We start from the raw sequence: 16,087 nt of genomic DNA, 5'->3' as shown, positions 1-16,087 counted from the left end.
GAATTCACAAATAAACTTGGTTTGTGATTTTTTTCGATTTCATAAAGAATACAAAAAGATTATAGAATTGGACTGGGAGGAAAACAAGACAGATTCTGACTTTTCTGACTGAAAAAAAGCCAACGCATGATATAGTGCAAAATTTAAAAAACAAATAAGCATAAAATTCACTTCTCGTATTCCTATTGATTATCAACCTCATTACATTCACAATTAAGTGTTTAACATAAATATGGGATTTACCATATACAACTAGAAACTGGCAGAGAAAGCAGGGATTATGCCACCTAGATAGGCCACTGTTTCCACTATTCTCTATTATGTGAATAAAGACTGAATTTCATTTGGCAATCTTCCATTATATCACCTTTGCCTAATTGCATTAAGAGTGCTGGCCAAACCAAGCAAGAAGAGGAAGAAGGCTCTGATCTGCTATGTATATAAAAGCTGAAGCAGCAGATCAGGTTTGTTATGGAAGTCTTTGAAATGATTTAGTATAGTACCAAATTACTAGCAGTCTGAAGACAAACCAGGGAATGGAAGGAAAATGGATAGATGGTTGCAAGATCATGGTTTCTATCATTTGAATTATTTATGGAAAGATCTATTTTATGGACCAACTTGAGGTTGACTATGGCTCACCATTAAGAAAACTTTAAGAATTATGGCTGGACATCAATTTATCCCTGCACTAGTTCCTGGTGGCCTTGGGCATTGGGGTCCTGGCTCTTTACAAACTCAGTTATATTCCCTCATCAAATGAGCTGTCCTTTCTCACTAACCACGTCACTTGTAGAATGTAGTGTCCTAATAAATGTTTTGCTTGCTTTTCTTTATGGGTAAAATAGGGTTACGTTTGTTCCTCAGAGGTTATTGCTTAATATATTTTCTTACCATTTTTCACAGTACAGGTATGGGATCCGTTACCCGGAAACTTATTAAGCAGAAAGTTCCAAATAACGGAATGGCGATTTCCCATAGACTCCATTTTATCCAAATAATCCAAATTTTTAAAAATGATTTCATTTTTCTCTGTAATAATAAAACAGTACCTTGCACTTGATCCAAACTAGGATATAATAAATCCTTATTGGAAGCAAAATCAGCCTATTGGGTTAATTTAATATTTCCATGATGGTGTAGTAGACTTAAAGGGGAACTAAAGTCTAAAATAGAATAATGCTAGAAATGCTGTATTTTGTATACTAAACATAAACATGAACTTACTGCACCAGAAGCCTAATTAAAAAATGATTTATGTTTTCAAAGTTGGCCACAAGGGGTCACCATCTTGAACATCTTTGCAAGACCAAGACCATGCACATGCTCACTGTGATCTGGACCTCAGTTGGGAGGTTAGGCTTAGGGATCGTCATAAATTATTGAAACAACACAAGTCAAATAATATCTGCCATAGAAGCTGATACAGCAAGACTGATTAATAATCAGAATATGCAGGTCTGCGTATACAAATCTCTACATGGTCGCCAGATGCTCTACGGAGAAACAAACAAAGCTGCTCGAGTTCTGCTGTTTGAAAGTATGATTTTTTCTCTGCAGAGCAGTTAGTTAGGACTGTCTGAGGTTTCTAATCTGTAGCAGTCAGAACAAGTAAAATGAAGGGCGAATTTCACTGCATACAGTCAGGTTTGTTATAAAAACTGTACGTATTTTTTAATTAAAGTACATTGGAGATTGGAGATTACTTTTTCATTATAGAATCGGCATTTTATTTGTTTGCCTTTACATCCCCTTTAAGGTATAAAGATCCAATTTACAGACAGATCTGTTATCCAGAAGACCCCAGGTCCCAAGCATTCTGGAAAACAGGTCCCATACCTGTACTGTGGCAGCTGATGGACTTTTTGATGCATCTGTGGCTGACAATTCACATAATATACAGTACATAGTTTGATAAAAAGCCATATGTTTTACTGAATATTTATAGAAAATAAAAATGAAAGCAAAGCCTACTAAAGAGTAGGATATACCGAAGTCAGGATTCGGTTCGGGATTCAGCAGAATTGGAGAAGCAGAACTGAAAACGAACCATAAAAAAGGCAAAAATCTCCAGCATGTGACAATTTTTATTGTGCAAAACCCTAATTTGCATATGCAAATGTGGGCTCAGATTTGGTTCGGCTGAATTCTTTGAAAAAGATTTGGGATTCTCTGAATTCCAAAAAAAGTAGATTTAGTGTCCACTAAGGATATATATATATATATATATATATATATATATTATTTTTCATGTAAGATTGACCTTCCAATTGTCTTACAAAAACAATCGTTATTATGACAGTCTACACTACAAAGCTGGGGCATTACTTCTTAAAGGCTGCCTTAGACATTTTTAGGGTAAGAAGCCTGGATTTAGAAAACCTGGAGAAGAATCAGGTAAGGTTTCTGGGTAAAGTTGGTCTCTTAAATCTAAAAAACAGTCTGTTTTAGGAAGTGATTAAAATATGCATATTCCATATGAACTGGATTTCTAAAAAGTTTGTTGTATAACATTCCACCACCTTGGTTGAAATTCCATGGATGAAGGTGGGAATTGTTTGACTGATTCCCATATATCAATCAGCCCTGGTATATGGGAAATGAGAACTATGCAGATGATGTTAGCCAGTAAAACATCTAAAACACTGTTTCTTAGTTGATAAACATGAATTTGATTAAGAGATATCCCTTTTTCAGACATGGCTGGATGCTTTAGTTGTTTTTGCATATGGCCATTTCCTTCACAAAAGATTGAGCTGAATCCTGAACTGAATTGGAATTCCTAATTTGCACAATCATTTAAGAAGGATTTTTTTAAAGCTGCATTGATTGCAAAAAAAAAATGGTCTTGTTCAATCATCCAGAGGCCGAATCCTGCAAATAAGTGGTAGGATTTGGCTTAATCCCAAACTGTACCTGTATTTGGTGCATCCCTAGACAGATATATTTTGATATTAAAAGATATTCTTTGAAATTCGCTGACAGGGTGGTTTCATTTATTGTTACTTCAGCTCTTTACAGGTTAAAAACAAAGAGAGAATTCATTATAAAGGATTGATATTGAATGGGTCAGTCCAAAAATTAATACGGGTGTAAAATAAGAGTAATCCAATAAGAAATGCTCACCACCCTAAAAATAGCAATTTGTTGAAGCTGAATGCAATCTAAAATCCAGGAGATTAACTGCATCTAATTCTAGATCCAATAAGATAAACTCTGAATTATTTATTTCAATCAGAAGCCTTAACATGATGTTCAAGGCTGTTGGTGACAAGGACAGTCAATTTAATAAACATAAAATCGTGTTAATGGGGTTGTTCACCTTCAAACACTTTTTTTTCATTTGGTTTCAGATTGTTCAACAGACATAAAGACTTTCTATTTGTGACTGTTTTTCTAATACTGAAGTTTCACCTTTTAATGTCCTTCTTTTGTCTTTCTAAAGCGGGGGGGGGGGGGTCGTCAACCCTGTAACTGTTCTAAATTGATACATTCAGTTGATACCTTTCTTATCTTTGTCCCTGCTGAGTAGAATCCCTGAGGTTCATTAAAGGCAGCTGTTAGAATTGATACAATAGTTGCTAATATTCCACAGATACTGCTGAGAAATGTATCAACTAAATGTAGCAAATTGTAACAGGACCATTAAAATTGGAAAGCATTGCAATCTGAAAACAACTCAAGTGAAAGGGGCCCATTTACTTAGTTCGAGTGAAGGAATAGAGGAAAAATAGTTTGAATTTCGAATATGGCTACTTCGACCATCGAATGGGCTACTTCGACCTTCGACTACGACTTTCGAATCGAACGATTCGAACTAAAAATCGTTTGACTATTCGACCATTCGATAGTCGAAGTACTGTCTCTTTAAAAAATTCTTCGACCCCCTAGTTCGCCACCTAAAACCTACCGAGGCCAATGTTAGCCTATGGGGAAGGTCCCCATAGGCTTCCTAACAATTTTCTGATCTAAGGAATATGCTTCGATCGATGGATTAAAATCCTTTGAATTGTTCGATTATTCGTTCGATCATAGGAATATCGGTAAATCCTTCGATATTCGAATATCTAAGTCGACAGTCGAATATCTAGGGTTAATTAACCCTCGATATTCGACCCTAGGTAAATGTGCCCCAAAGTGTTTGGAAGGTGAACAACCCCAATAAGAAGAAAAAAATTGTGCAGCTGTTATAATATTATAAAAACCCATGCCATGAATAACATTCAGAACTAGTGATGGGCGAATAAATTCGCCAGGTGCAAATTTGTGACGAATTTCCACGTTTCGCCGGCGGTGAATAAATTTGCGAAACTGCTGCGGATTCGCTGATGCTCGCATCAAAAAGTATTCGGATGCCCATTAACTTTAACGTGGGCGTCTAAATTAACGCACGCGTCAACGTTGTCAAGAATTGCCGCAGGAGTCAAAGTTCGAGTTTCTAAGGTCTTCCCGCTGTTTCACGAATTTCGCTGGAAATAAGTCAGTTTTTCATCGAAGTGAAACCGGAAAAATTTGCCCATCACTGTTCAGAACACATGCTTATGCAGTGCTTAGTAATATCATGAGTTATAATCAGTTCTTCATGAAGTCAATAATGCCAAGGGGGAATTGCCAATTTGTTATGTACCCCTAGTGAATAAAATCACTCGCCATTTTCATTTGTTCTTGTGAGGAGCCCTTGCAGTGTGCACATATGAAGTATAGGAAACTAAAAATGATTCAGTTTACTACAAAGCCCATTAACTTGCCTGAAGGGTTGTAGTAGGGTCTGCACTACTAAGCTCTGTTAAAGGGGTTGTTCACCTTCAAACAACTAGTTGTTATCAGATAGATCACCAGAAATAACGACTTTTTCCAATGACTTTCTATTTTCTATGTGTCACGGTTTTTCTAATATTGAAGTATAAAGTGTAATTTCTCTCCTTCTGAAGCAGCTCTGGGAGGGGGGGTCGCCGATCCTGTAAACTGTTCTAAATTGATACATTTAGTTGATACATTTCTTATCTTTGTCCCTGCTGAGCAGAATCTCTGGGTTTCATTACAGGCAGCTGTTAGAATTGATACAATTGTTGCTAATACTCCAGAGATGCTGCTGAGAAATGTATCAACTAAATGTTGCAAAATTGTAACAGTTCAGAATCTGCACCTGAATTACTGAGCTGTCAGACTCAAACACCAGAGACAGGAACATTCAACTTTAAACTTAGATTTTGGAAAAAACTTAAAAAATAAATAATTGAAAGTAATTGGAAAAAGTCATTATTTCTAGGGAACAATCTAAAAACAACTAAATTGAAAAAAGTGTTTGGAAGGTGAACAACCCCTTTAAGGGATACACAGCAAGAGCCCATACATTGTTTGACTGCATATTACATAGCTTGGCCCAGTAGCTAGTGAAAGGGTTACAGTTCACAGCATCACTGATAACACCTCCACATTATGAGCTGTTATTATTGTGGATGTACTTTGAGGTGTGGAGCCTGGAGGTGGAATGCAGACACTACAACCCCTGTGACTCAGGGCGGCTCATACGCCTACTGCTCCCATTCCCAAAGTGAGGAGTTGTCCATACGTCTTGTCCCCCTCCCTGCCCAGCCACACGCCTGTGAGAAAGGAGAGCCACATGAAAAATGCAGCTCCTGCTCATAAGGGAATGCAGGGATACAGCAGCATGGCAATGAGACATATGTACTTCCTATCTAGTAAAAAACCCATTTATAGGAATTTATTTTCTACCTATCTGAGGTATGACCATTAGGCATAACTAATAGCAATGGGTGAAAATGACCCATTTCGCTCCACCAAAAATTCACGAAACGTAACAAATTTGCATAATGCACTGAAGTCTATGGGCGTCAATTTTTTTTAGTCGCACAACAACTTTTTTCACCCATTGGAGTCTATGGGCATCATTTTTGCGGGCAGGATTTGGGACGAATCCTTCTGCCCCACCGAACCAAATCTGAGTCCTAATTTGCATATGCAAATTAGGGGCGAGAGGGAACTTGCGTGAATTTTTGTCACAAAACAAGGAAGTAAAAAATATATTCCCCTTCCCACCCCTAAGTTGCATATGCAAATTAGAATTCTGTTCTGTATTCAGCCGAATCTTTCGAGAAGGATTCAGGGGTTCAGCCGAGTCCAAAATAGTGGATTCGGTGCATCCCTAAAACTAACATTACTCAAAGGTGAACCACCCCTTTAAACAGATGATTCCAAAAAGTACATGATCTATTGATGACAGTCAGTTTCATCTAGTGGTCCAAATTTAAAGGTACAACAAAACCCCCAGAATGAATACTTAAAGGGGTGGTTCACCTTTAAGTTAACTTTTAGTATGTTATATAACTGACAATTCTAAGCAACTTTTCAATTGGTCTTCATTATTTATTTTTTATGGTGTTTGAATTATTTGCTTTGTTCTTCTGACTTTTTCCAGCTTTCACATGGGGGCCACTGACCCCATCAATAAAACAAATGGTATGCAAGGCTACAAATGTATTGTTATTTCTACTTTTTATTACTCATCTTTCTATTCAGGCCTCTCCTATTCAAATTCCAGTCTGTTATTAAACTCAACGCATGGTTACTAGGGTAATTTGGACCTTAGCAAACCAGACTGCTGAAATTGCAAACTGGAGAGCCGCTGAATAAAAAACTACATAATTCAAAAACCCCAAATAATAAAAAATGGAAACCAATTGCAAATTGTCTCAGAATATCACTCTCTGCATCATACTAAAAGTTAATTTAACTTTAAGATGAACAACCCCTTTAACCAACTGGTAGTCTATAAAAAAAAAGCTATATCATATTAAATGGCCTATAAAATAATCTTACCAAGATGGAGTATGGATATCAGTTAATATTACCTTTTACTTCTTTTACCTTGGGCACCTATTTTTTGATGGTCTGTGTGCTGCCTCAGAGATCACCTGACCAGAAATACTGCAGCTCTTACTCTAACAGGAAGAAGTGTGGAAGCAAAAGACAAGACTTTTTCTGTTAATTGGCCCAGGTGACCTAACATGTATGTGTGCCCTTGGTTTGTTTTTGAGCACCGTGAATTGTATGGTCCAAGGGGATGACCCTAAGTTTTTAAAATGGCAATTTTCTATTTAAAATTACCCAATGGCACATACTATGTAAAAAGTATATTTTTATCAATTTTTTTTTTTTTTAGATGAAGCAGGGTATTATATATGAGCTGTTTTATGCAATTTAATTTTATAGAGACCTTTATTGTTTAGGGGTATAGATTTACCTTAATCATAAATTCACTCACTGGTGCTAACATGCAGGGCCACTGGGCCAGCCAGTTACCATATTCACAAGCAGATGCCCTGAGAATCAAATATAAAGACCAATCAAAACAATTCATTCCTGCATTTTGCTTGGGCACACCGGTTGTTTTGGACAAACACAACAGGCAAGGGTCAGTGGATCGCTCAGTCAATCCAATGAAAAATTAATCGGTAATTACTCAATTTAAATATCATTCTTGGGGCCACTGAGACCTCCAAAACATCCAAAGCCATGCTAAAAATCAAAATGGCCACTTCCAAAACGACATCCATCAAAATGGAGGAGGGTGATGCTATTGCACAGACACCACATCTTGAATTTCATCTTTACATAACACCCACGTGGAATGTGACAATCCTGACAAGTTGATGTCAAGCAGGTCTACCTTTCACTTTTGATTTTTTTTTAATGCGTCGGTCCTAAAATATCGTAATCTACCGAGGTCACTTTAATACTGTACTTAAAATTCAGTTTAAAATAAAGAATGCGTAGCCCAATTTGTCTGCATGGAAACCGGTAATTCTCCATGTGGCCCTGGTGTGTGTGGGAAAGTTACTGTATCAAACCACACTGTAAATGAGAGGCAATTAAATCTTTAACCCTTTCTTTCTCAAAAGGAGCTTGAATTCCACTGTTAAAGTATAGATTCCTAACCAAGCGACAGATGAGATATTAAAGGGACTATATTCTGATCAAAGGCTTAAATACCTCCATCGAGTTCTCTCAATGGATGATGGTAACTCCGTGGCAGCAAAACTGGGGTTAATCTGTTGACTGCATGGTTTTAATATCATTAAATTAAAAAACAAACATGAGATAGAGCCGCACCTCTTGTGTCATCTTCCTTAATCTGAGTCACAGGAAAGGGATCAAGAATATTTAGTTATTGTTATCCCAGCATTCTATCCCAATGAACACTGGCTAATAAATGGCTGAAAGCCCTGTGAGAACTTGGCTGGTGTTGCACAGAAACTAGGATCCTTTAAAAATGATTAGGGTTCTGTATATTAAAGATATTTTATATCTGTAATTGATAACGCATGAAAGCAAAAATACAATTAATTATACAGTATTTAAGAAAAGCAATGTGGCTTCCAAAATACCCAGTTTTCTCATACTGTTTCACTGGCTCACCCCACCACTAGTCAAATTTAAAGGAACAGGAATGCCAAAAAGTAAAATTTTTTTGAAGTAATAAAAATAATGCATTGTTGCCCTGCACGGGTTAAACTGCTGTGTTTGCTTCAGAAACACTACTATTGTTTATATAAATAAGCTGCTGTGTAGCAATAGGGGCAGCCATTCAAATGAGAAAAGGCTCAGGTTACACAGCAGATAGCAGATAAGCTCTGTAGAACATTAATGTGTTATCTGTTATCCACTATTTAACCTGTGCCATATACTCACAAGCAGATAATTTCTCAAATTCAGACCGTGCAATGCCCCACAAGTATATAATTAGTTCATTGATAAGCTAGGCTTTCCATTCTGGCCAATCAACTTTGGTGGCGTCTCAGCAGCTATCTCCTACCCTTCATCAACCCCTCAGGTTAACCCAAGTTTCTCCTGAAAACCATCCCACAATGTAGTAGAACGAGCTTGCCCATAACCAATGCATAGTTTGGACTGGTCGTGCCCCTGATGTTCTACATTACTCTGTACTCAAGCAACACAACAGAGCAAAATAAATTCCCAATGTTTAAAATTTGAAATCTTTCCCCCACCAAGTTGGGCCAGTCTAGGTGGCCATACACTGACCGATATTATGGTACGAAAAAAAATGTCATACAATATTCGTGAGTGTATGGTCGGCTTGTCAATTGGTCCAGGTGGAAAATTTTGATTGGGTGCTTTTAAAGGGATTGTCCACCTTCCAAACACTTTTTCCAGTTCAGTTGTTTTCAGATTGTTCACCATAAACAAAGGCTTTTTTCAATTGTTTTCCATCTCTTATTTTTTAACGTTTTCCCAAAATTGAACTTTAAAGTTTAATGTTCCTGTCTCTAGTGCAGTGATCCCCAACCAGTAGCTCGTGAGCAACATCTCGCTCTCCAACCCCTTGGATGTTGCTCCCAGTGGCCTCAAAGCAGATGCTTATTTTTGAATTCCAGGCTTTTGGTTGTATAAAAACCAAATGTATTTCCAAACAGAGTCTCCTGTAGGCTACCATTCCATACAGGGGCTACCAAACAGCCAATCACAGCCCTTATTTGACATCCCCATAGACATTTTCATGCTTGTGTTGCTCTCCAACTCTTTTTTACATTTAAATGTGGCTCACGAGTAAAAAAGGTTGGGGACCCCTGCTCTAGTGTTTCAGTCTTGGCAGCTCAGTGATCCAGGAGCAGAATCCGAACTGTTACAAGTTGCTACATTTAGTTGATACATTTCTCAGCAGTATTTGTGGAATATTAGCAACTATTGTAATAATTCTAACAGCTGCCTTTAATGTAGCTCAGGGATTCTGCTCAGCAGGGACAAAGATAACAAATGTAACAACTAAAGGTGGCCATAGACGCACAGATAGTATCGTACGAAACTAATTTTCGTCCGATATTCGTTGCGTGTATGGTGGAAAAAGAGCCGACCGATATCGGCATAAAGGTGGCCATAGACTCAAAGACATCGCCAAACGAGCGGATCTTTCCCCGATATGCCACTAAACAGCATGGCTATATCGGGGGTAATTCGAACAGTCGACCGTACGGCCGAACGATTGAATTACGATGCGCCAAGGGGCTCCGACGGTCGGTTAAAAATCCAACCTTCCCGATCGATATCGTGGCCAGATATCGATCGGGAAGACCCGTCGGAAGCCCCCATACACGGGCAGATAAGCTGTCAAATCGGTCCAAACGACCAATATCGGCAGCTTTATCTGCCCGTGTATGGCCACCTTAAGACTTGGATATCGGTTGGCTCGTCGATCGGGCTGGACGGAAAATTTTGATTGGGTGCCTTTGAAGGGACCCAAACATCGCACATTGATAGTGCTGAATCGTCAGATAGAAGAATTCTATTTTTTTTTCCCGTATATCTACCTGTATATCTGACGATTCAGCTCTACACGTGTATTGAAACGAACGATCTTTCTTGGAAAGATCTTTTCCATGAAAGATCGTAATTGTTACGTCTATGGCCACCTTAAATGATTTAAAACAGTTAAAGAGTTGGCGACCCCCCCCTCCCAGAGCTGCTTTAGAAGGTGAAAATTAAGCCTTGCACAGATAGAAAATAGAAAGTAATTGCAAATAGTCTTTATTTCTGGTGAGCTGTATGAAGCTAAATGAACTGAATAAAAGTGTTTTATTGGCCACTGTTTCTCCCTTTATATCTGACGATTCAGCTCTACACATGTGTATTGAAACAAACAATCTTTCTTGGAAAGATCTTTTCCAGGAAAGATCGAAATTGTTATGTCTATGGCCACCTTAAAATGTCTCTTTTCCACTCTTCCTCACTTTACTATCCCTACGACAGAGACGACCGCAATGTAAAACTTTTGCCAACATCTAGCATCTAAAGGGACAAAAACAGCCACTGAAAGCAATAGCTTGGTTACCCTTTCTTTAGTCCAGCAGAAACCCCATCAATGCAGTTTTGGGTCAAGGGAACTACCAGTGCAACAGAACGGCAGTTTATACAGTTCCACCTCTGAGCGCATTCCAACATTAACGAAAGGATAAAGAACCTTCAGCTGTTTTGGAACCACAGTTCTAGCCATCTCTTCCACCAACACAACAGCAGAGATGTATTACTGAGCCCCATCTTAATATGTTGCCTGTAGAGGGTTACATACTGGCTTCTGATTCAAACTGTTCTGACCAAACTGGCAAAGCATTAGTATGTCTACGCCCTGGATACAAATCATCAGGACCGCCATCAGAAATCGCAGGGTCGTATATGACAAATTTCCTGGGCCCCCTGGGCTGCGCCCACCGCAAGCCCCACCTACAGGTCCGCCCTCCCCACCCCACAAGTCCGCCCCCAACACACAGTAAAAAAACAAAAACATATTGGTGGCTAGGGTTCCCACATGTTAATAAAGAATAAAAAGATATTGGTGGTCAGGGCCCCCCACACAAAACATTTGTGGCCAGGGCTCCCCATTAAAAAATATTGGTGGCTAGGACTCCACATGAGAAAAAAAATTGGTGGCCAAAATTGGTGGACAGCCCCCCCCCCATATTATAAGAAAATTGGTGGCCAGGGCCCCTTAAACGTCCATGCCTTCCCGAAATCAGCAGCTCTCAGAAAGATGGAGGGGGGCAGCTAATCAAGTAAGTGTGGAGTGGCTGGGCCCCCCTTACCCTCGGGCCCCCTACAACTCTCCCCCCAGTCCCCCCCCAGATGGCTGCCCTGCAAATCATTGTTTAAAAGATTTTATATTCAGTGGCCATTGGAGAACAAGGTACGGGACTTCTACTACCAGGATTTAATGGGAAAAACTTAAAATATTCTATAAGGTGGGATTAAATTAACTCTAGTAAGTAATATACACAAAAAATTAACATTTTCCTTCTGACCCCAATAGTGTTTGAGCCATGCTCCAGGAATTTTCTACTATTTATAAAGCATGAATTATAAAAATAAATTTGGGATTGTAGCTCAGGGTCACTTTAGCTAGAATATCCCTCTTGGCATGTGCCAGACACCTCTGTTGGGATCCTCACATTTATCTGGATTGGTCGGTGTATGCTACACACAACCATGGGGCAGATTTATCATTGCTAGTGTGAAATTCCGCCAGTCTCCATTCATTTCTATGAGATTTTTTAAAAGAGTATTTATCAGTGGGTGAAAGTTCACTAGTCCTTTCAAAATGTTATGCAACTGAATGGAGAGAGGCGGAATTTCACTCTAGTGAACTAACTTCATTTTTTGATAAATATGCCCCCGTGTCTCTACTGGTACCCATTTCAAAAAGGACTCTTTATGGTTGGATTTATTTTGGCTGACCAACTGCATTTTTAGAAGTCAGCTAAGAAAGTACAACCTCCTCATTTTAAAGAAAGATGAGTATGTTATAACTTCAAACAATAAAAATAAACCATTTCTAAATTATTCCTAGATACGTTATTAAAAGGAGAACATATGATGTGCATTGTTTTCTAAAAAGCAACTAAACACAAACACAAGAGTCGGTCTTTCTCAATACTATTCAAGGAACTTTTAGGCACGATACTATTAATCTCTTCCTGTACTTGTTTGTGCTGGTGATATCAGCTTGGACACTACCATCTCCAGCTGCCTCTCTGCTAGGACATTCAGATGTGGCCAACTAAAAGGGGTTAATCAGAAATATATTGCAAGCAATTAAAGAGTTTGTCAAATCTGTCCTCTGCCTGTGCATTCACATGGTCACAGATCAAAAAAACAGAAGGTCATCTAGAATCGAGGTCACTCTATGAATCAGCATTTTGGGAAAAGATCTTTTTTTTGGACACATTAACCATACAAGCTGATCCAACAATGTATGTCAGCTTTACAGACTGTTATAGAACAGCACTCCTAGTGGTCATGAACTGAACAACATTCGCCTGTTGATTACGGTGAATAATCAAGCTAAACACTGGCAAGGTATGAAGTATGGCAATTGTAATGTCATTAAACTAATTTTAAAAATTAAAATAATTAAGTCTAAATGGCCAAGCCAAGTAGTTCAGCAAATTCTTTTCATTTGTTCCCAGGCTGGCCGTTCGCATAGGCAATCTCCATTTTTCCCACAGTACGTTGGGTGATGGAATGTTTGGTAGACAACTGGGTAAAGTGACACAATGCAATTCAATTATCTGAGCAGCCAGTGAACACATACAGTAACAGTTACTGAATTATTTTAAGAGAATTATATATATATATATATATATATATATATATATATATATATATATATATATATACACAAGGCGATGAAGGATCATCACACTCTTGATTTCTTGTAATTGAAGTGTATTTATTTATAACACAACATTACATCAGACGTTTCGGTCCCTCCTGGGGAACTTTCTCATCCTTGAGTGTGCTGATCCTTCATCGCTTTGTATATAATACATATATATATATATATAATATCTGTGTTAGGGATGCACCGAATCCACTATTTTGGATTAGGGCAAATACCGAACCGAATCCTAATTTGCATATGCAAATTAGGGCTGGGAAGGGGAAAACATTTTTTACTACCTTGTTTTGTAACAAAAAATCACGTGATTTCCCTCCCTGTCCGGATTCAGATTCGGTTCAGGCCAGGCAGAAGGATTCGGCCGAATCCGAATCCTGCTGAAAAAGGCCGAATCCCGAACCGAATCCTGGATTCGGTGCATCCCTAATCTGTGTGCGTTCTTAAATTTCTTTATTTTACACAGTTCTCTAAAAGTGCTTTATTTTATACATTTCATAATGTTTGACTTGGGGCCTTTTTCGAGGTTTGGAATAAAGTAACGTTACAATATTGGACACTGGAGTGTAGTGGAGTGTACTTCACCTTTATATGTATTTGTATTAAATATATATATATATATATATATATATATATATATATATATATATATATATATATATACACACATATATATATATATACACACATAGATAGATATATATCTATCTATGTGTGTACACATAGATAGATATATACACACATACACTATAATGTCATGGAAAATATACAGTAAGAGTATAAAAAGGGTGTTCCTCTGTGTGTTAAGACTGCAGTGTGTTTCAGAAAGGTTCTTAGCATGTGTGCTGATTAAATTCCACCCCCGTTGGAATGAATGACATTGAGACATTACTGTCCCGGTATCTATAGTATTTTATTCCCTGTCTGAGGGATACAACTAGCCCTATATTGACTCATAAAGGGCAGTCAGGAAATTGAATGAGTTTTCTAAGATTAGGTGTAAAGGTGGAGGTGTCACATTTGTGCCAATGTTCTCGGTGTGATGCCATGTAGCGTTGTCTATGTGGTGTACTGCTGTGCCTCAAATAACCCAGCAGCGCCAGATGCATCACAGGGATATATGAATGCTTGAGAAGAGGGATTAAGTGGCATGTGAGCCTCATAGTTGTTAGCGGGGAGAGATTAAACGGGATGTGAGCCTCATTTGCAGGATGACAGAATGGAAGCTCTTTAGCTCAAAGGAAAATAGGGCACTTGCCTGGATCCTGGCTATGCAAACTGAGACGTTCCAGACACTGACTTACAATTCCCTGACAGCCTCTGGGATGCTGTCCACCTCAAAAACATAATGTACAATGGGGTAGCTTTATCAAAGAGCGAAGTTAGAGATCTCCGCAGAGTGAAATACCGCCTCTCTCCATTCATATCTATGGGATTTTTAAAGGCGTATTTATCAAAGGGCGACAGTGAAAGTTCACCGATTGATAAAGAGGCCTTTAAAAGTCCCATAGAGATGAATGGAGAGAGGCGGTATTTCACTCTGCGGAGATCCTAACTTTGCTCTTTGATGTCATTTGTCTGTAACATGTACATACCCTTCCCAATACATTTAGCAAATACAAATCACAGACTGTGCCATCAGCAACACAACTACAGGGTGGATGCCCCAGAACTGGAATCTCCTGGCATTATTTGAGGCAGGCACTTGGCAGCATGTAGATCAGTAATGGCCTGGGAGAGAGGAGCAGGTAGTTACACACATAACACAGGGTTAGTGGGAGGGGGGTTGACAGGAGCAGGATCCTAAACAAGCCCAGAGCGCAAGAACCTACCCAGTAAGAGAATCCTGCTTTCCCCTGCGGAGGGCACATTCATCTTCATGTCTCTGGCAGATGCAGCGCTGGAAGTACAGTAAGATCCCCCCCCCCAGTCTGAGGAGTTTATAGTCACCCCCTTGCGCTGTCACCAATGGATCACTCCGGGCGCCTCACTCACTGGAAGCTGCCAGGGTTATTAAAGGTACAGGTGCTCTTCCGTTGGGGGCAGTTATGGCTTAGAGTGTGTCCCTCTTGTTTGCTGCGTCCTAAATAAGATGAATTTTCATATACAGTTCCATGGCGAGGAAGGAAATAAACTTTGTAAAAGAGTTTCCCAGGTGTTCGTCGTCCCAAGCGAGCTCAGAGCAGCCCCCGTAGCGCACACAGTTTCCAGCACTCGCGCTGCGTCTCTGGCAGCTGCTTGCCGCGCACTTACTGTCCCACTCAGGCTCGCTGTCCTTTTTCTAGAGCCTACCAAGTCGGCGAGGGGGGTGGCGCACTTCGGAGGATAAGTAAATCTCCCTGATTCCCCCCCTGACAGAGATACTGAGCCCGAAGCTCCTGCCTGGCCTGAGTGCAATAGGTGAGTGTGAGAGGGCTGGCACTGTGAGCCCAAGCGCCTACTCCGCCCCTCCCACTTCTCCACATACAATCCCTTCACGTGAATCATGTTGTGGAGACGCTGGTGCTGCCCTGGCAAAATGGAGAATAGTTGGCTGCCAGGTCTGGACTGAGATTTAAAATAGTCCCTGGTATTTCAGGTACACAGATGCCCAAACAGCCTCCACCAGCCCACTAAATAGTGACTTTCTATGGCACCTTATAGCAGCCACTCTGGCATTTGCCACAACCCACAGATTGCCAGTCCGGGCCTGTTGGCTGCTAAATTGTCCAGTCGGCACCACTATCTACAACTATCCGTTAACTTCAACTCTCAGGGGCAAATTCACTAACCTCCGAAAATTCGCCAGCGACGGCTTCCCTCAAGTACAACAATTCGCCAGGCGTAGATTCGCCAGGACAACACTAATTCACTAAAATCCGAAGTTGCGTCCATGGCGACGAA

General features: G+C 39.6%; 1 protein-coding gene across 1 annotated transcript in view; it reads right to left on the bottom strand.

The window, feature by feature from the left end:
* tgfa.S (transforming growth factor alpha S homeolog) overlaps window positions 1–15,620 on the bottom strand; it is a 47,869-nt gene extending 32,249 nt beyond the window's left edge. Inside the window, exon 1 of the mRNA XM_018255178.2 lies at window positions 15,037–15,620. Coding sequence (XP_018110667.1) covers window positions 15,037–15,085 — 49 coding nt within the window. The 5' untranslated portion in view covers window positions 15,086–15,620. The remainder of the gene's footprint in view (window positions 1–15,036) is intronic.
* Between the last annotated feature and the right edge of the window lie 467 nt (window positions 15,621–16,087).

Source organism: Xenopus laevis, chromosome 3S (genome assembly GCF_017654675.1).
Source record: "Xenopus laevis strain J_2021 chromosome 3S, Xenopus_laevis_v10.1, whole genome shotgun sequence".
NCBI lineage: Eukaryota > Metazoa > Chordata > Amphibia > Anura > Pipidae > Xenopus > Xenopus laevis.
Note: the sequence above shows the minus strand (reverse complement) of the source record. Positions and strands in the feature narration are given on the sequence as shown.